General features: G+C 40.2%; 1 protein-coding gene across 4 annotated transcripts in view; it reads left to right on the top strand.

The window, feature by feature from the left end:
- Nucleotides 1–22,017, top strand: part of nbeab (neurobeachin b) — a 206,088-nt gene that overhangs the window by 171,708 nt on the left and 12,363 nt on the right. For all 4 annotated transcript variants that reach the window (XM_053320448.1, XM_053320449.1, XM_053320451.1 and 1 more), the window contains 5 exons: nucleotides 1,906–2,018; nucleotides 11,629–11,769; nucleotides 12,828–12,947; nucleotides 16,370–16,522; nucleotides 19,312–19,479. In XM_053320448.1, coding sequence (XP_053176423.1) covers nucleotides 1,906–2,018; nucleotides 11,629–11,769; nucleotides 12,828–12,947; nucleotides 16,370–16,522; nucleotides 19,312–19,479 — 695 coding nt within the window. The remainder of the gene's footprint in view (nucleotides 1–1,905; nucleotides 2,019–11,628; nucleotides 11,770–12,827; nucleotides 12,948–16,369; nucleotides 16,523–19,311; nucleotides 19,480–22,017) is intronic.

Here is a 22,017-nt window from a genome sequence, read left to right as displayed (position 1 = left end):
GTATGTCCTATTTATTTAAGAATCCATCGTATCCTTAAGTGGTCCTCAACGCGGTACGCTTCAGTGTTTGTAGGAGTCTACTGTTTGAAGCAACGAGCAGGCACAGGAGATTTTGCCAGATAATTAGTGCCTGGCTTTGTGAGAGCGTAGACATGTGTGTCTGTGGAGTTGAGAGGCTCTGTTGTCGACTCTCTGATCTGAACTGCAACTAACAGGGGAGGCGAGAGCGACTGCACGCTACTTTGCTCTGAGAAGTGTCATCCTCTCTCTCACTGCATATTCATGCATATTTATATTTAGCCCATGCTTGAGTTCGATACATTATTGTCAGCTAATTAGATGTAAGGCAGACAGAAAAACATGCCCAAAATTCATTAAAAATCCCTGGTAATGACCTGGGCTGACAGGGTTGTCAGAATAGTGTGGGCGGTAGACAGGCGGGGGGTGAAGTGCTGGGAAGAGGTGCGAACGGGAAGTGGTCTTCTAATTAAACACTATTCCACTGCTATTAACATCCTGCCATCCTTACTCAGGCCTCAGCACCATGGTCTAACCACACCAACGCCCCTGACTCTTCCTCAACATTCAGCCCGATGATGTCTTTTCACTATGTGGCATTAACCTGGATAATTATGCTGTCCAGCTTCCCCGAGACCCTGGCTACTTCTCAGAAGACCTAGCATTGACTAGCCTGTCAGACGTTATCACTCGCTCGCTCAGCTAGATTTAGGTTCTCTAATGTCGATGTGCTGCACTCCATGAGCGAGCAGAGACATACCTGCTGGATTGGTTGAGAAAATATTGTACAAAATCATTAAATAACTTTAAGACTATAGCTAGAAGATTTAGGAATGGTTATCTTATTTGACATACTTTAGCTTATAATTTGATATGGAGATAAAATGTCACATTATACAATTAAACTTGCTGATCTGAGCTATTCTTGGTTGCTGTAAGTGCTTCATTAACATCAATAATCACAAAAACTTGTAACATTATCAATGCAAAATGTGCAGGAGTGTCTAATCATCAATGATGGAGAGGGAAAAAAACCAAATGTGAAATGTGTCTGGGCCAATATGTGGTAACACTTGTATTGTGTTCACATCATAGGAATGTGTTCAGACCTTAGAGCTGACATTGCTTCATTTTGTAATTTATTTTCATTTGTCTTAGTGAGTCAAAATATATGTCATTGCCTTTTTTTACTGTCATTTTTGCTTTGAATTTACGCTTTAGTATTGATTTATTAACAGCTGTAAAAAATTCAACAAAACCATCCACAGCAGACCTAACCCCGTCCTGGATTACAACTGGCCACCACCTGACCTTGCAGCTGTATCAGTGTCATCTTCAAAAGAAAAGTAGAGCATCAGTGACAAAATGTTACATGCTCTCTGCTTTTCCCATGGATTTCCTATGACACGTTTTGCCATCTGAAAACCATATTCCCACTGCCAGAGCATAATTCACATCTGGCCAATCAGCAGATCAAACTTGCAGTGACATTTTAAGCGTGTGGAGTCATGGCCCCCAGAAGATCCTATATCTCTCTAATTACATACACTCCATACAATGTAAAAATACGCATGCAGGCTTTAAAATTAAAGACTCCTACAGTCCATAGATACATTACACTCAGCAGGCTAAGGCATGGGGAGCACAGAAAACATTCTCACGCAGCAGACAAAGCTTACCATTAGTATACGTGTTTCCCTGGCAGACTCCCTATGAGACAGGAAGTACGTCTGACGGAGGGTCCAGAGATTGGGGGCTTGTTGGAATGTTGCATGCTGATCCCCCAAAGAAACTGAAGCCTTGAGTGTACCCTGCCCCGCTTTCAACCCCTCTGTTCCCATCCAACCCTTCATCACTCATAGATTTCCGTCTGCTCTGTGTGTCTAGGGAGGACGTACAATGACCTGAACCAGTACCCGGTCTTTCCCTGGGTCCTCACCAACTACGACTCAGAGGAGCTGGATTTGACCTTACCAGGGAACTTCAGAGATCTCTCAAAGGTACTAAAGCCCCTTTGGCCATACACCTCAGTATGATGGAGGAGGGGACGCGGAGCAAGAAGGGGCAGCTGGCTCTGAGTGGAGCAGATTTTCTTATAAAGGCCCAGACTGTAAAAGAATATCATATTTAATGGTAAAGCAAACACATGCAGAGATGGAATGCAGAAAGTGGAAAATGCTGATTGTAACTTCCTAAAATGTTCAAATATCATTCTGTCTTGTGTCAAAGATTCAGCACAACATTTGGATATCTGTTAATTGTATCCACCAAATGTTTCCATTTAATACTTCAGTTCTTAGTAGTGACATTTAGTCTGTGCTTGAGTTTGACTTATTTTGAAGGTTGATGAACTGATAAGAGCAGGTCACAAGCACAGCTCAGCATTGCAGTGAAAGTCGTTCTAATTGTGGCAGGTCGAAAACACATCAAGCTGTGCAGTAGCGAGAGTTCTGCTAACGCTGCCAAATCACAAGAGCTCAGACACAATGACACTAATGCCCCACAACCCTAGGAGATAAAGTTCAACGTTATATTTGTTCTGTCTTTAAATGAAGGGGAAAAGACAGATCACCCTACCACAAACTGTGGCCTGGTTTACTGGTTTACCACCCCCCTCTCTATCTGTTTCTCTCTCTCTCTCTCTCTCTCTCTCTCTCTCTCTCTCTCTCTCGCATACGCACACTGCAGCTCACTGACCTGAAAACAGTCGCATTCCTGTCTGAGCTCTCTTTCTCTCGCTCACTTTATCGCTCCCTCATTCCCCCTTGTTTCCTTCAAAGCGCCGACATTCTGACAAAGAGCTTCACTTTGCCATCTCAGTTCTCAACAGTTTGTATCAATTTTCAGCTTTTCAAGGCATGTGTGTGCCGTGTTATGTAGTGGGAGAGGAAGAGAACTTGAAATAAATAAGAAAAAGAAGTTACGATGAAACAATCAAAGAATCAGGAACAAGTTAGATAGAGTGTTATGAGTTTGAAAAATGTGCTCCCACTGCTCAGGAGCACTTCTTCACATTTCAGTAAACGCAGAATGTTTTTGGACAAACTGCTCAGTTGCACGTCTTTGCTGCCATCATCTCAGCACTTTTGGCGGCTCCAGCCTGTGGGGTATCCAGGTGGGCTTACAGAGCCAGAGTGTGTGTGTGTGTGTGTGTGTGTGTGTGTGTATGAGTGTGTATGCATGCGTATGTGTGTTGAGGGGGATGATCAGGCCTAAGCCATGTGCAACCCTCCTGCCCTGGGGAGACAGTTATGTATTGTAATGTATTCCAGTGACATCCTCCCATGCTGTTTACAGGACTGAGCTGCCTTCATTAGCATGAGTTCACAGCCTGTGTCTCCTGACAGTTGTCCTTGGAACCCCGGGGCTCTTACCTCCAAAAGTTCACAGCTAGTATAGCAGGGAGGGACAGAGGCCCCCACATTTCTGCTCCCTGCTTGGTCTGCCCTTTTGTTCAATTATGGATCAGAGTTGCACAGTCTCTAGAGATGTGTTCATTGTATATTGGGGCTCTGTGCATCTCTCTGAGGTGTATGTCCGGTGGGTGTGGCTGTGTGCCATGTATGCTGTATGCATTGTTATTCAGGCTGGCAATCATTTGACATTTTTTGAAGCTAGTGTCAATACGATACTTGAGTTGTGGTACCAACACCAGCAGGATACCTTACTTTGAAGAATATAAACACAAACTACAAAGCTACAAAACTTTTGTTTTTTAATTTAATATTAGAGGTTAAAAGCTCTCAATTGTTAAATGTAGTCTAAATATATGAATAAATAAAAAATACAATGCACTACTGTTACAAATTGGCAAAATCATGATTTAAATCTGAAACTGATAATAATATTATATATATATTTATCTGAGCAAGAATCTTATGTCAGTTTTCAATTTTGACAATTTTTGATATATTGCAATAGATCCATTTAGACAGTGTTATAAGTAGTGGTTCGCTTTTTTTCTGCAGTTGAATAATATCAAATCATCTCATGTAACATTATCCATCACTCTGCAGCTGCAACATTACACCAGTAAACTGTAACTGTTATAGTACCAGCTGAATTGTGACTGTAGCTAAATTATAAACATTAATAACACACTTCAGTCGTTCTCAAATGATCCCACGATGTTATTGCACAATTCAGGAGGCTTTCTTTCCCACACATCAGAGCCATACCAGAGACCTGTTTGACAAATCCATGTGACTGCCACTTGATGGACAGCATTGTTTTAACGGCTGGAGCTCTGCACTGATCTGCCAAATAATTTCCTCCCAAACCTGCTGCACACACCTACAATTACCTGCTGGTTGGGGATTCAGTCAGCTGTGAACTGTGCTATTGAACACTGCATAGCACTGCCCCCAGGCCAGAGTTCTGCATATTTGGATGTCAGATACATTCATGCAGTGAAGTGCTTCATCAGATTCTAATGATTATTTCTGGATGGAGTGACAAGTGGGTGATAGATAAGGCCAGGGGAAGCTAATTTTCCTCATAGCTGTTAAATGATGTGTTAGAAATTCCCATAATTGCGTAAAAAAGACAAAAGGAACAGATGTTGGTTAACTCTGTGTTTGTCTTTATCCACTGGCCAGAATTTATTATATCCTATGTGAAATATTGGTTTTAGACAGAGACCAAGAAAAAAAAAGAAGCACATTTCTTAATCCATGCAGTTCAAAGTGTTTACACACATGTTTTTCCTACTTCTACACAAATAGAACTGATATTGTTGATTTACCTCACGAAACCTTTGTAAGCATATTTTGGATGAGCTGTGCTAAGATGGAGAGACTGCTTTTGAATCTAACTGCCTCCTTCTCTGTTTTTTTGCTGTGGTCCTCAGTGAAAGCTGATCATCTCTAAGAGACACACTCTGACTAACGCAGACAGAGTGTGGGTTCTGTAAATATCCCCTCCACCCTTTTCTTTCCATAATGGAGCCTTTTTCACCCTCACTTCCACTCCAGTCACACTGTTTGGGAGCACATCTGCTTTATTTTGAGTTGGAGCAACTTGATTGCATTAGACTGGAGCTGCATGCAGCCGTGCCTCTGACAAGGCAAGCAAAAATGACTGCGACTGCTCCTGACAGAGCACCATAGCAGCATACTGTAATGTAATTTCTTTTGAAATATAAAATGCAATATGTGTCTCTTTGGGAGGAAGCTTAGATATACCCAAACAAATGGAGGCACTCTCTGTATACTCACTCACCAACAGCCACGTTTATTTCCTGCATCTTTGGACTGCAACACCAGAAATGATCTTGATTGAACGTGAAGCCAAATCTGCGTTTGATCATACTTTGTTTAGTAGTGTTGCTGTATTTCTCTGGGTCAGGTGTTATCCAAGAAATGAACTCAGAAAGGAGCAAGTGTGGAACTGTCTAAACCAATTGTTTTCATGTCTGTGATCAGTATGAAATGCAATGCAGGGAAAAAGGAAGAGGTGATTATTCTTTGTTGAGTAGAGGTAAGCAGAGCCTGGTTTGGGCTTATCAACAGATGGTGAGAATGACAGGACTAAAGGCACTAAAGATCCACTGGGTTTGCATTTTTTGTCATAAAATAGCTAATCAGTCATACGCCTCTCGTATATATGTTGCTGTTCGTTGGTAGTCAAAACAAGGTATAAAAGTATAATGCAAGTGGAACACACTTATTTGTTTTATTTAACCAGAACATTGAATTTGACATTTCTGAGGAAAATTAGGAATATTCCATACATGTATTTATAGCATGTTTTCTGATGGCAAAGGCAGCACTCTGCGGCTCTGCAGAGATATACAGGATTTGGATGAACCTTGAAGTAGCCTTTCAGTTTGCTTTATGCTTTGACTCTCCTGGAACAACAGTATGGGAGCCACGTTGTGCAAAGCTTACAGTACATGTTCTTGTAGCTGAAAGGTGAATTTTCTTGGTGAACATGTTGTCGAAGTAGTGTCTCTTTTAGACTCCAAGGCCACCAGAGGTCAGTTCATTGAGATTTTACATGGTTCCTTTTATTGATAAGTTTTAACCTGTTTTTGCTTAAAACACTTGCTTTATTCAATACAATGTGCATTTGAGGCTAGGGCAGATAGGAATAATCTTAAGTTAATATACAAGATTGAATCAAAGCATGTAAATATTGAGCCGTGTTGAACATTTAGACAAAATATTATAAGTGCAACTGCAATCATAACTATCGTGCACCAATAGGGCAACAAAATGAATAACAAAACAAAGCTGGAACACAAATGTGCACAAGGAGAAGTACACTGCTGAGCACTTTCTAAGTTCAACATTTTTATAGTCTGATGTTGATTTTGGAGGATACAACAACCCCATTATCTTAAGATTGTGTTTTACAACCTTGTTTTAATATGCAGATGGTTGGCAAATTAAAGTAAAAACCATGTGTCTTGTGTTTGGGTTTTGGGTCACCACAAGACAAAACAACTTCACTGTTCCTTCTCCTCTCATTTATTCAGATTTGTATCTTAATTTGTCATTCATCTTTGTATTTTACAATGCACATGCACCTTCTTTCTATAAATATATGGTACATCTATCATGCTTCATTATATGTATATCAATACAGGGAACTGCATCACCTGCGAAATTGCTAGTGGATCAGTTGTCAGGGTTTCTTTATCTTTATCTGTAGTCTGTTGTGTTTCTTTTTAAACATTTCAGTGAGTTTGGTGTATTTTTTTGACATTTGTAAAAGTAATCTGTAAAAGTCCCAGTTTGAGCAGTGTGCCAGGTGAAAATTCCCGTTAAGATGACAGCAACCAGAGTTAATAAAAAACATCTACAAATTCACCAACACAAGTTTTCAAGAAAACAAAATGAAAGCATTCTTACACACAACAGCAGACACGTAGAAAACATCTCATTATATTACACTGGAACACGGAACATTTTTTGTTTCATTGAAGTAGAGCCAAGTAAGATAATTAACAGGACATAACTTGTCAGTAAACTATCATTGGATTCCTACCTTGTAACTGTGTTCTTCATTCAGGAGGTGTTTGTGGTTAGTTTACTCTCATGAAAAGGTAGAGAAACTGATGGCAGTAGAATGGAGTCTGAGTCTACTTTTTGCAAGTGCAAAAAATGTAAAGTTGTGAAAACTTGAATTTTAGTTAATGAAATCCATTTAAAGGCAAACTTCAAGATCAACATTGGCCCTATTTTCCATCATTTGTTTTACTTAATGACTAGTTGGGAAAACAGTTTTTGATACTGGTCCAGTATTGAGTGAGACTGATTCAGCCAAGCAATGTAATCCAACAGTGCACATCATCAAGGTACATGTAATAAAATGCTTGTTCTTGCCACTGATGGGCTCACATTGTTACTACAAGTGTGTGACAATGGGCATTATGGGCATTATATTTATTACTGTGTCTGACCAAGTCTCACTCAAAGAGACGTCTCGCCCTGAAATCTTGTGAGAGTTGTTGCAGGAAGACAGCAAAATAATCAACTAATTATTCAGCCATGACTTTGAAAATGTTTCAGATAAAGTAAGCCATGCTTTCTGCACTTAAATGCTGCAAACTCCACAACTCCTCTCTCCAACTCTCAATCACATTTCCACTGTTGTCTTCCTGCAACAACTCAACTTTCACAAATTTCAGAGTGAGACTTATTGAGTGGTTAGACACAATGACAAACTGGACGGATCAAGCTTAAGGTAAAGAAAAACATTTTATTTCTCTGTATGGTCCTTCCATAATGTTGTTAGGCACTCATAATAACAATCTGAGCATGCCAGTGGCAAAAACAAGTAGTTTTAGTAAATGTACATGACATTAAAGAGAAGCATTTGCTCCATTGGCAATGGCCCGTTTTGCTATTGCCAGCTAAAGTGCTCTTGCTCAATACTGGACCTATTTCAAAAACGGTTGTCCCCATTAGTCACTCACACAAAAGGATGGGAAAATGGGGTCCAGGTTGAAAAATCCCAAAGCAGTATATTGGTCATATCACATACCCTTACTGATGAAAAACATGAGTTAGGTTGTTGTCCATTTTCTTCTGTTACCATGACAATGAAATGGGCAAGTAAAACATTGTAAATCAAAATCCTGCCAATCAGTCTGACCTTTGGTTCTAATACCTGTAACATGAAGTGTTTATTTTTTCCTCTCTCACACTCATTACTTTTACCTGCAGCTGTCTTTTCCTTATTCTTCTGCCTCTGCCACATGTCTTACCTGGACCTTTCATACAGCTCAAACCTGCATTAGTTAAACTAGCGGTGGTTTTACAGAGTGTGAGACATCTTGTGGCTTGCACCCCGATCCAGCTGGGCCCAGACGTCACATGCAAGGCTATTATCACCTCATAAATCTATGCAGATCTCAATAAACTTCTCTTTCAGTCTATTCAATTGTGCTAACACTGATGTGGACTGCCATTCAATTTTAAGGAAGAAACAAAAGAAAAACTGGCCCCATTTAATTTTGACTTTGAGCTTCAAGCATGTGGGTTGTGCCACACACGGATATGACTGTAATCTTCTAAATGACGAGGAGACTGTCTGTTGTACTGAGTTTTAATGCAAACTGTACCCAGCTGAAACAATACCAGTGAAATTTCAATAATGTTAGGCTAAAGTGGCTTTATTTTTAGGCATCCATCTCAGACAATTTTGAAATAACGGATTTTATTTTATTTCTTCTGACCTCTGAGCTGCAGCTTTCAGGTAGAAAAGCTGCCATTGATTACTTTACCAGCCTCCCTCCCCCATCTATAACCGAATCACTGGTACTGAGTATATTAATATTGACTGCCAATATGCCTCGGAGGCTCTTATATTGGATTGAGTGATTGAAAAGGCAGAGACGGCAAATTATTCTCCACTAAACGTATGTTTAATGAGAGTAATTTTGTTGCCATAAGAACACATGAAAGTGAAACAGCCGCCAAAGGGCAAAAACCCAGCGATGGTGTCAGTACAATATTGAAGTTATTACTGAGGCTGCGGTTAAATAATGAACCACGCTATCCAAGGTTTGGTCTAACTATGAAATAATTGGATGGATGTCAAAAAAAATAGCACCAATGTAATTTTTTCAGTTTTATATCCTCACAATAATTAGGCGGCATTTCTTCAAATGCAGAACATCAAATATGAGAGTTTTTATGATTTCTGAGATTTGTAGTTTGAGTGTTGACACTGTACATTACTCATTTAGCATTTTGGACAATTCGAAGCACCGCTATTTACCATTAAAAGGCTGGTTTGGGATTTCTTCTAGTTCTTACATTAATAATAGGAAATTGTTGGGAGCTTTTATAATAACATGCATAATATATATAACATAATAATATGTCAAATGTAATACAGTCTAATACACTTTTTCCACAATAAATACTGGATTATAATTTTTTTTTTTCAGTTACTGTTGTTGATTCAACTCTTCTTGTAGTGATTTTAAGACCATTTTGTGGGTCCTGGTGACTCAAATTAGCACATGTACAGTAGTACAGAAGGGCTGAATACACATGGGAGTAGCAGTTCTTACTAAAGTGTTTGGCTTGGTGGGTATGCTGGGTGTAAATCAGGTCAACCAGGGTTAATCCACATGGATTACTCACAACATTTAGCAGGAGTTGCTCATATCTCCTCCCTCCACCCTCAGTGCGCCATCTTGCTCACCCCTACCATCATACCCCTGTAAATTCCAGACAGAAGACAGCGCAACAGGAGCTTTTTAGGGTTCAGGAGAATAATGGGGTCCGACAGACAAATCCCAGAGTAAAGCTCCTTGTCTGCCCTGAACTCTCCCCCAGCCTCTTAGCTGCCCTCACCACATGCAGTCTAACAGGGAACTACTGAGACTCTACAAGCCTATTTTTGTTAATTATGCTCAACGCACAAGTAATGGACAAGCCAGTAATATACACATATTTTAATCAAAGTGGACGTACTGTAGCTTCATTGCCTGTACTGTGGCACGGTCTTTAATAAAGTAAGTTAAAGGGAGTTTGAACCGTTGTGTCACTACATGATGTGAGTATTGGCAGCAAATCATTGTGTTGCTTTGGTATACACTATAGATATAGTATGAATAGCAACTAGAAGGTGCAAACTAGAAATTGTGGTGCAAGAACCAAAGCCATTTCACATACTAAGAGCTTCACCAAAAAGAGTTAATTTTATATGGATGCTTCTGTGCGCTCAAATAATTTATTTTACATGTATATGGAGTGAATATTTTTCCATAACCCTCTCAATTAACTGCATGATCATTAAAACTTAATTTTAAATACAGACCGGTCATAAGAAGTACTGTATCTGTTTGCAGTAGAATTTGTTTCCAATTTAAGACTTAAAAAACAATTAATATCGGGTTGTTCATGTAGGAAATAGATACTTTGTCATTGCACTGATAAAACAATACCACAAAACTTAGTTCTGCAGCATTCCAAAAAAAGCAGCAAAAATAAAAATCACTGGGTGTACTAAAATGAATAATTGCCTTAAAATATAATACATAATAATTGTCATATAAAAAGTCAATAAATAAATAATTCAGTTATAGAAAAATAGAGAATATTGCATTGGTTTTCATTTACATATTGTATTTGCTTTAGAGCTTTTGAAGGCAGTCCACAGCCCGAGGGAAAAAAACTGTTTCTCAGTCTGTTTGTGCGTGCTTGGATGATTCTCAGTCTGCCTGACGGGAGAGTGGAAAATAGTGACTGTCCAGGGTGGGTTGGGTCTCTGAAGATGCTTTCCACACGTATCTGTAGGTGGGTTGAGTGGATGTCCTCTAACTTGGAAAGAAGAGGAGATCTGATGTTTAAATTACTCGCTGCAGGTTCTTCCTGTCTGTAGCAGTGCAGCTGGAATACCACACTGTACAGCAATATGTCAAGGTGGATTCTATGGTGCAGTGGTAAAAGTTCATTAGCAGTTGTTTGGCCAGCCCGCTGCGCTGTAGGGTCCTCAAAAAAAGTTGGGTTTTTTTATGAGATGTGTAACGTTCAGGCTCCAGGTGAGATCAGTGATGTGGACCCCCAGAAACCTAAAGCTGGTAAACCTCTCCACCGCCTCACCATTGATGCTCAGTCCTAGATGGTTTTCCCTCTTTTCCATTTCCTTCGTTCCACCAGACCGACAGTGTGTGGACCTCCTCCCAAAAAAATATGCACAGCTCTCTTTTGTGAGGATGTGAGTGCAACTTGGGTAGTTGAATGACAAATGAGGAAAATTAGACTACATTATACAAGTAATATCACATTTTTGAGTCTCTTGGTTGTCCATCTTCTTCTGGTACTATGATATTAAAATGGGCAGAGTAAAACACTTTAATAACACTGTAAACACTGTTTACCCATTACTATTATTTTTATGAATTGCCAGATAATGGTAGTACCTGGATTCAAGAAAGAAGGTATTGCATGTCATTGCTGTCTCATACATACTGTATTACAATATGACCTTTAAGGATACATAGAAATCAACAGTTTTGAAATTTTAACAATGAAGAATATCTGGTGTTTACATGGATCTTTAAAGCTTTATTTTAATGATGCAAATTACAAAAAGAATACATTGCTTAACAGTAAAGAGTGAACTTTGTATTTCTACATTTCTTTCTAGCCTGTTGGGGCTCTGAATCCAAAGCGTGCAGCATTCTACGCTGAACGCTATGAGACTTGGGAAGACGACCAGACGCCACCTTGTCATTACAACTCCCACTACTCCACAGCTGCCTCAGCTCTGCACTGGCTCATCAGAATAGTGAGTAAAATCACTTTTTCAACTCGCCTTACACACGCCTTACTGTACTGTCTTCAAAAATCTGAGGATCAGTCAAGCCTCTGTATAGGAACGAATTCAGACCCACACCCTCATTTTTGAGTCTGCATTAGTTGATTGTCACTTGTCAGACTTGATGATGCTGTTACTTTGAGGTCTGTCGGCTTCTGCACAGGAAACAGCTCAACATCTCAATTTGATTGGGCCCCAGTTAGACCAATGGCGCTCAGAAAACACATTTCACAGGCCAGTAAACCAGCATATGTGAACTAAATAAAGAGTGGCTGGGTAATGATTTACAGAGGCTGCTGTGACAGGTTTATGTGTTTCAGGCAACCCAGTGAGCGTTGGAGACATGTCCATCAAGGTTACTGAGCACTGTCCTCATTTACTCTGAAAGAGAAGGAGGAGGGACATGCACGCTCTCTCCCAATCTATTCCCCTCAAAACTGGCCCTTATAACCCACATGGCCTCTTTGAGTTGGTGTACATTAGATTTTGAAGTCAGCTTATTAATTTGAAAGAGCTTTATGGGGAGTTGTACTGTATTTCTCCTCCTCCCCCATCATTAGTAGAGAGAGGATGATGAACTGAGGGAGTTCTGTTGACAGCCGTTAGATTGGCCTCTGTGGGTTTGTTCCCACAATCCCTTTCTTCCTTTGGTGAGTGATCCATCCGCTCCAACCGGCAATGATCGCCATCTCAGGCTTAGAAAACCAAATTTGAGCCAATTATCATTATAGCTCACTGTACTCAGGAAGAACACTAATTAATTTTCCCTCAGGCCTGGATACAATGAATGACTGATCTCTATAGAGATTCCTCATTCTGCTACAGCAAAGAATAACAATGATCTATTGCAGAAAAATCACATGTATATTGAATAAGTTGCACGGTAATGTCATAAGTTCAGAACAGTACTGAGATTTTTATCATGTAGATTATGATGATTGCAATCAAAATGAATGACAACAGGGTGGAAAAGATAATGAAGGTGGAGATCGTTCATCATTGTGATGTTGAATTTGCTTTCTTCACAGGAGCCCTTCACCACGTTCTTCCTCAGTGCCAACAGCAACAAATTTGACCACCCAGACCGAACCTTTTCAGGCATTGCCCACTCCTGGAGGAACTGTCAGAGGGACACATCTGATGTGAAGGTGAGGATCACAATAAAAGCAAAGTCATCTTTTTCATTTATGTGGATGCACAGGTCTAGTACTGTAGATCTGGGTCTGTCGGAGTAAGGTGTCTAATTCCAACGACAATAATAATAAAATATCATATCATATTGTAGGTTATATCTACCAGGAAATTGGCAATATAACTATGCCAAGCCACTATGCCCCCCCTCCCCAGTTAGTGTGCTCCTACACCATTGCAAAAAAAAATACCATTAATTATAAATGCCTCATCCAAACAGCGAATCACAAAGAAACACAGTGTACAGGAAGACCCAGAGCACTTAGAAAAGCACATTTGATTTATCTTCTGCAGACAACAAACTATCTCAGAGGTAGACTCATCTTGTATCTGTGCATGCAAGCACTCATGAGTTTGAACAAAGGCTGCGTCTGAGAGAGAGACAAAGCCCTCCCTCTGCAAATCCACAGAGCAGTCACCGAAAACGCTGAACCCTGCTGGTTCGCCTCCATTTTGCCCACTGCATAACACGCAGCAGGAATATGCACTGACCTCAAAGTGTCATATATTTCTAGCACACCCTGTATTCGGTAGTGTTGCCCCAGGCAATTAATAAAGCATTAATGACAAAAGCTATTTAAAATGTAGTCTTTTATGTACAGACAGGGCTTTTACTTGACAGGATCTGGGGGAGAGCAGCCAAGAATCTTTGTGAGGCAGAGGCAGAAAGCTGCAAGCCAGCGAATAGCTGAATAGTCAAACGCCACCCTGTTAACAAATACAGGCTACTTTCAACTACTTGTATGTCTGCATGCATTTGTTTTTACACACATAAGATGGTTACTGATCTATTAGGAGAGGAATTGTTCTGTGGATGACAATGCTGGTATTTCATAATGTATTAGAGGGAGAGAAATATTATGCAAGAGCTTGTTTGGTTAGCTTATGCTGCAATAGTGCTATACTATGAGGCAATTGACTACAAGACTGATCACAATATTAGCAATTGCTGTCTTCCCTTTTTTCTAATCTCTTGCATTATTTATTTTTATTATGTCTTCTATCCCTTTTTATATTAATAATCTTGAACATACTATGCATAAAATGATTATTTTCTAAATGGTTTCTGTCTTGGGAATGTCCTATCCATGATAACATGAAATAAAATAAAAAGATTTCCAAAAGGCAGCTAAACATGCTAGCACACACACACACACAAACAGCATGCACACACGGCCACCATGTAGCAACTGAGACTTAACGGAGGTTAAGGTCAGTTTTGGCCCAATCCACTGAGGAGGGCATGAGGCTTCTGATTAAAAGGCAGCTTGTTTTTACCAGGGTCTCTTCATTAACCCTGGCCTCCTCCAGCAGTAATGACAACAAGACCGAGGGTGGTTGAACCCCTGATGGGGATGACCTCCTAAAAGACCAAGTCAAATGGAAACAACCCTGCTCCTACCAGGACCTCACCTCCTCGACCACCCCGTCATTAATGTGCATCCATACCTCTCATTAATTACTACATGTGAGCGCACACAGTTATGTTAAACTGGCACAGCAGCCACCCATAGGCAAAAAGAAGTAGACTTTTGTTGGAAGTAATGGGCACGCTCACACACACGCACACACACACACACACGATCTGCCACCATGCTGTCTGATGGAATCTAGCAGCACTCCACTGGTGACAGATTCTGACGAACATGTCATTAAGGTGACACAGTGTAAAGCAATGGAGGCTTGTGTGATTGACTTGTTAGCCCATTACGATGCTGTTGCAGAATTAATGGCTGCCAAGGGAGGGTGGCTTGAAAACGGAGCTGGCAGTTTTAACGGCTTGGTGGTGAGTTACGGCAGGAAGTTTAGAAACGAAAAAGGGGAGAGAAAGTGTGGTTATGTGTGTGTATTTGAGAGACAGAGGGAAACAGAGGAATGACTACTTCACTCCTGGCCTTGTCGTGTGCGGAGGGTGAAATGTGACCAACAGCAGACCAGCAGTGTTATTGGCCTGTACCATGTCATGCTAACTTGCTCTCTCAAAACCTGGTGATTTATAGGGGCCTAAAAGCTGTGTTATGTATCCCATAGGCAATATAAAACTCTATAGTACCACTGAATCTGACAAAACACTGCGTTCATAAAACATTCCTGATACAAGGAGTTCAAATATCTTGGAAATTGACTCATCTCAGGCTAAGAGGCAAAGGACAACATTTAACTTGTCTTGTGTGTATGTTTGCTAATGAGGACAGAGACAAAGGATCCACATTCCTCATGTGCATCATTGTGTGGAGGCTTTACTCACTCATCCTTTCGTAGCTGTATGATCAGGAGGATAAGGGATCAGGGAGGAGACTGCAAAATCACAGGAAGTGTACTTAATTTACTATTGCATAATACCCTATCAGTCATAGTAGTTGCACATTTTAGCCCAGTAACTAACTAACTTGCGTATTTTTTTGATTGATTGCCCAACAGGAAGCCATCTGTTCATTTAGAGATAGTCAAACGTCTAGAAATTTGAATAGGGGATCATTAAATGGTGTCTCATTGGATTTTTTTCTTTTGTCAAAATGAAATTATGGTCATTTTTGGTTGCTTTCATAGATAGTATTGGAACTAAATGTCAAGACTTCCCAATGAAAAAGCTTTGCCCATAATGAATTACTAGAAAATCAAATCCAAATATAATAATAATGATATTGAGATAAATCCATAATCCGGTTATATAAATAAGCAAAAATGAGTTTTTGCTATAGCTTTTGAAACGGTCTCTAAACTTTGACAAAAAAGTGAAGACAACAAAACACCATAGTGTATTACCTATCTCAAGCAACTCTGCAAGCTGACATTCATAGTGTACTTCGGTGGCTGTCTGGATGGTAAAAAGTCTAAAAAGAATGGCATGCTTTGAAAAATGGCCAATGTTAAGTTTAAATGATGTGTTACATGTCAAAATACAAGAGTGGTCCCTTCAACACAGGAGAAATTCCTTTAAGAATAGTCGGGTAAATATTTACTCTCTTCTTCAGTGTATGGACTCACACCAGGCTTTACGTTGGGGGCTCCTTTACTATACTGACTTCCCCTCGACTGCGAGGTCCTGACCCCATCACAAGATCCCAGAGACCAGGGAGAAAAACCCACCTCAGTTCCAGTTTCATTTAACACACCTAACACCTCTGCCTGGAATAACTGGACTAGCACCTCTCACCGCCTTCTTGTGGCCTGCTGTTCAGTTTGTTTGTGTTACCTTTCCCCTTGAATTCTCACTTCATCTCAGTGGGATACAGAAACCTTTTTTCTCTGTTTTTGTGGCTCTGTCCCCACATGTTATTTCTTGCACTTGGCTGAATTGTTAGTGGATTATATGGTGAAAACTTGGTCTTGACAGTCAGCTATATAACATGAACTTTCCTCTTCCTTTGAAACACAGGAACTGACTCCTGAATTCTACTACCTACCAGAGATGTTTGTCAACAGTAATGGCTACTATTTGGGACTGAGGGACGATGGGATCATGGTTCATGATGTGGACTTGCCGGCCTGGGCCAAGAAACCTGAAGACTTTGTTAGGATAAACAGAATGGTAAGGTTTAAGCATTGTTGTCCAATTCTAAGTTTCACGTATGATTACATTGTCAGAAAATAGAAAATAGAACATTTTCAGGTAGTATTAAAACATTAATTCCACATTAATTCTTTATCTGCCAGCAAAATGTCTTTGTTCTCATCTTGAATTCACCATATATTGTTTTTAAATTATGATATAAAGATTATTTAACAATATTTTAGATATTCAGATATTCATCTCATACTATTCAGTAGAAGTTGTGCTTGTTCTCTTGTGTGGCACATCTTTTCATTTTATACACTTTGGTGTAATTTGTACTCACAATAGACTACAGTGCTGTACTAAATATAAAATAGGATGAGATGATACACTGTAAATGACTGTAGATGTACCAATTTAATGAACTCTTCACATTTAGTGTTTCTGCCTCCTTCTCACAATCCATTTCCTTCTCTTCTTTTTAACCTTCCCATGCATTTGGGTCTCCTTGTCTTATTCATGAAGCATTTAATAAAGTGCACCGCTCAATACTAACACTGTACCTCTGACCCCAGTGATGTCACTAAAGGACAAAACTGAGGGCAAGTTTGCCCTATTGTGTTACCGCCTGTAATGCAGGGCCTCATCACTCTAGCAGTGTGCAGGGCCCTTTCTGCCTGCATGTGTGTGAATGTCGGTATGTGCACATTTAATACAGACGGCCTATCAACATGTGGCCCACAACTCCCAGCAGGTTTCTGGAGGCAGAAATGGAGATCCGACTCGTCTCTCGCCGTCACATAAACTCTGTTCTCCCTTTAATCTGGAATCACTTACTGGAGAAAATCGCAGTTCTCCCCCGCTAAACCTAATGAAAGACAACACAAAAAAATCTGCTGCATGATGAATGGCCATTGCATGTGCCGCTATTGGAGCAGCATTTTGACCAAATTTGAAAAAAAGCACATATTTTTAACAAAAGTTGACATCTAGAATAAACTCGTTGTTAAAGCTGAAGTAAAGCTGCATGTAGTTGACTTACAATTTAGACAAAAGCTAATTATTTGAGCTAATTAAATTTGAGCTTCAGTACCCACAAATACTGAACCACACTGTCAGTAGACTGCACACATGCTCTACACATACTCATGCTCATGTTTCCCAGCTTGACCACTCTGTGATGACTGCTATACTAAAAAGAGAGAATTAAATAATGATACAGTTTGTACTTTGCTTACATTAATGTTTTGATTCATATTTTGAAATGTATAATTTACAACTCTAACATTTTTAATAACAATTAGGAAAATATACTGTCTCAGTTAAGAGTGGTGACAGTATAATACATATAATACACTTCCACTTTCTAATTAAGGCTTGATGAGTGGGCTCCTCCCTAAAACCAGTGCATCCTCAATTGTACTGTTAGGAGGACAAAAAGTTTCATGTGTGGTATGTATCCTGAGGTTAGAGGCCACAGTGTTTTTAGACCAGAGGTAGGAGACTGTGGGAACACACTTGACCTTTTCATCTGGAGTGACAGAGCTGGACCGGTCTTACGGAGGTGACCTTTCCCTGTGCTCTACCCACGCTGCCTGGTCGAGCTCTATCAGGCTTGTACACCAGCAGAGTGTGGGGGGGGGGGGGGGGGGTGGAGAGGGGGGAGAGAGAAGCAAGAGAAGCTGGGAGTTGTTACGGGCATGTCTGCATCTCCAAAACAAGGAGAGAGGATGCCTGAAAAAAGGATTACTGTGGATATTTTCTCACTGTTGAAGGATACATGTGTGATGTTTCCTTGCATTGTTACATTCACAGACCAGTATTCACACACGCAGAAAATCATAGTCCTCTGCCTCCGTTTCTTTTGTCTTTCTTTTGTTCTGTTCCCTAGCTAGCCCACACTCTTGCTTCCTCTATTATTTCATTTCTGTCAGTGGATCTCTCCCTGCCTCCCCCTCTCTCTCTCTCTCTCTCTCTCTCCCTCCCTCTCTCTCACTCTGCCTCTATTTTTCATCTCTTTCTCCCTCCCTCCTTCCCTCCCTCTCTCTTCCTCCCACTTCCCATCTTTGCATGTGCCACTTTCAATTGTAGTGATATGCCCTGTGGCAAACTCTGCCTCTGTGTGCTTGAGCAGGCTTTGTTGGTAATGGCTGTTATTCCTGACGCTAGGGGAGGAGTGTAAATTCCTCTAGCAAAGCCTTACACTAGCATGCATGGGAATTACATTGTACCATATTGTGGAAAAATGCATCAAACCCCTCATTGCATAGATTCCATAGGTATATTTATAATAATCACCAGCCTTAAATCTTATCCTGACTCTCTCACTTACACACCCACAAGAAATCTCGTCTCCTTTTTCACTCTTGCAAGTAATTTATCAGTGTTGCTTGTGCGGATAGCTTTACAGTAAATTGGATCCCTGTTAGTATTGAACTGATCTCTTTGTCTACAAAGATGGTGGGTTGATGTTTTAAGTGGACAGGAGAATGTGATATGGGGGAGTTACCTGATTACATTTAAAGGAGGAGAAATGCAGCTTCTGTGCCTGTATTTTTCTGTGGTCTTCATGTGCAGAAAAACAGGTTAAACACTTGTCATTATAGTTATATGAAAGTTTTTTTGTTTTGTGATTTTTTTTTCTTCTTTTTTTCTGGTGATGTAATGTGCTAGTAGGTCATCATCTGCATCCAGTAAAGTACGCTGTGTTTTGTTGTGCTCGCTGTTGTGTGGTGGGTGTACAATTTGTATTGTGTCTTTTGGTCCATGTGCTGTGCGCTGCTGGTATGCCTCTCACCTCTAATTGCCCTGTACTCCTCTGACAGGCCCTGGAAAGCGAGTTTGTGTCATGTCAGCTGCATCAGTGGATTGACCTTATTTTCGGCTACAAGCAGCGAGGCCCAGAGGCAGTGCGTGCCCTCAACGTCTTTCACTACCTGACTTACGAGGGCTCTGTCAACCTGGACAGTATCACTGACCCTTCGCTCAGAGAAGTAAGGCACACACACACACACACACACATACCCACATACATTGCCATTGTGACTGACCCCTCCCCTCCCTCTCTCATTTGCCATAAGCACAACTTCCTGCCTCTATTTGTCCTGGCATGTGCTACAGCTCCAGGAGCATTCATATCATGCATCTGTCAATCAATTATTGTGTCATGCAAATGTAACCGTGAGAGAATCAAGCACAACTGCTGACTCATCGAGTGTGTTGTGGTAACTGTCATTTTGTGAGTGAGTTATTAATTTCCTTTCTTTTAGATAAACAGTAATCTTTTAATATCTGTCTGCATTAGTCTTAGATCTTTTTTTTCATTTCTGGCACTGAGTATACTGTATGTTCCTTGCCTTCGGATCAATGAATCTGACTGAGCCCTTTGATCAATCAACAGAGGTCACTCAGTCAATAGATGAGGGAGTGAATCCTCTTGTTCTTAAGTAATTAATTGAATATCTATGAGCTCAAGTGTACTACTTGTGAATAGCATAATTGCGTAGAGGGGAAAGGGGAGCAGAGACTGCAGCAGCTGGCATGCATTGTGGTACTTTCTAGGGTGAGCTCGTCTCTCTCTCTGTGATATCCACCATCTGCTGTCTGCAAAACAAGTCATTTATATACTGTCACTTCCAGGGGCGCCTTTATTTATCAAGTGACCATTATGCAAATCACCTGCAGAAGATTTGGCTGATCTAATTACCAAACCATATTGTGGAAGGTTTGGTTTTTCATTATTTTGAGAAAGATTTTAGACCATGTTTTTTTTTTTTTTTGCATCAGGCAGGTTGAGGTTTGTTGCTGTCTCCCACCTTGCCTACTTTGAGAGCTGACAGTACTGTTAGTTAGCTGCACATTAGGAAGCCTGCTACTCAGACTCCATAATTGTCCCTAGCTGATGTAGTCGCCATTGTGACACATGAATGTATTTGTGCTGGAGAGAGAAATTGGCTCAGCTAATTGCAGCTGATATAATGCTGATATGATGAGCACTAATTAAGACAAGCATTCATACCTTTGTCATGTTTTCATTCCAGTTGGATTCTTCTTTTCATTGTGACATAAAGCATAACCTTGTATATGTAAACCTCAGGCAATAAAACATAGCAGTATCCTGAAATGTCATCATGAACCAGTCTACTAAACTGAGATGTTAGAACATAATTGTTTGATTTCCTTGTATGTATAAGCTGTAAAGTAGGTGCATAGGTAATTACAGTGCAAACCATTTTTCAGATGACCTTTTGCAACTCTGAAAATATGTTAAGTGTAGAAAATAAAAGATAAATAAATAAATGAACGCCCAGTATTAGAATTTCCCCATCACATTATTTCTCCAGGCACCACTCCCACTGTACTTGCTCTAAGGTGAAATAGTTTAATTTAAATGAACCATTTCCTTCACAGTCAATGGTAATATAATGGTAATGTTGTAGGTGATTTCCTGCAGAATTTATTGTACTATTATTACCATTACTGTTTATCACTCCTACTATCCCACACAGGCCAGTCTGTGCAATGCCTGGCTGCGTCAGTGAGGTGGAGCATGGAAAAGCGCCCAATGAATGTCTTGCTAGGACCTGCTGAAATGTGACGATTGACTCCAGGGTATTGATTCATTTTAAGCATGACAGGTGAAACTGCAGAACTGGCATTAGTCATAACAATTAAGGCATTTGAAATGTCAAGAAATTAGAGGTCATGAAAGATAATTTCCGTCCGTGTGTCAGATGGAAATGATGACACCCTGTGGTTTAGGGCACGGTGACAGCTCTACTGGGCACACTGCCGGAACAGCAGTGCGCTGCGATGTTCCTCCTGACAGCCTTCTCTTATGGAAAAACATGACAGCAACCCCTTGATTCAGACCCCACAATGTCACTCAGAAGTAAACAGACAAATTATTCATCAGTGGGAATCTATTCCTCTTCCACTGCCACTGCCGCTCCTGCCTCTTGTGACTATTTATTGGGTCAACAAAGACAACAAAGTGTGCCGTGGCTAGCCAATGAAGGGCTTAGAAACAGCTGACAAACTAGCTGATACAGTGTTTTAATGTCTGACCTTAATAATACAAAACTCCCTTCATGTGTAAAACATATATAGGCTATAGCATGCATTGTCTGTAATGGTAGCTACAATAGAGACAATCACCTACTGGTAGACACATTTTTGGAGACATTTCTGCTCCCACATACAGTAGTGCACATGTCAACTCCTGAGCTATCACAGAAAAAAACACCCTCAAGCCAATGTTTGTACTTAAGGATTAAAATAAATCCAGATAAGCTTATCTTCAACAAATTTCCATTGGCATGTAAAGTATTGTCACAAGAAAATGCAAGCCATGATGCAATTAGATAATTAAATTTTATATACAGTGGGGTCCAAAAGTCTAAGACCACTTTCCCTTAAATTGTCTCAGACTTTTGGACTCCACTGTAAATGTTTCATTTTTATGTATGTATATTCGTGAATAGTTTCTGAAACATTTTGATCTGTTTTTACAATCTGTTTATACCACTTAA

Source organism: Scomber japonicus, chromosome 6 (assembly GCF_027409825.1).
Source record: "Scomber japonicus isolate fScoJap1 chromosome 6, fScoJap1.pri, whole genome shotgun sequence".
Taxonomy (NCBI): Eukaryota; Metazoa; Chordata; class Actinopteri; order Scombriformes; family Scombridae; genus Scomber; species Scomber japonicus.
This window is presented reverse-complemented; position numbering and strand designations above follow the sequence as displayed.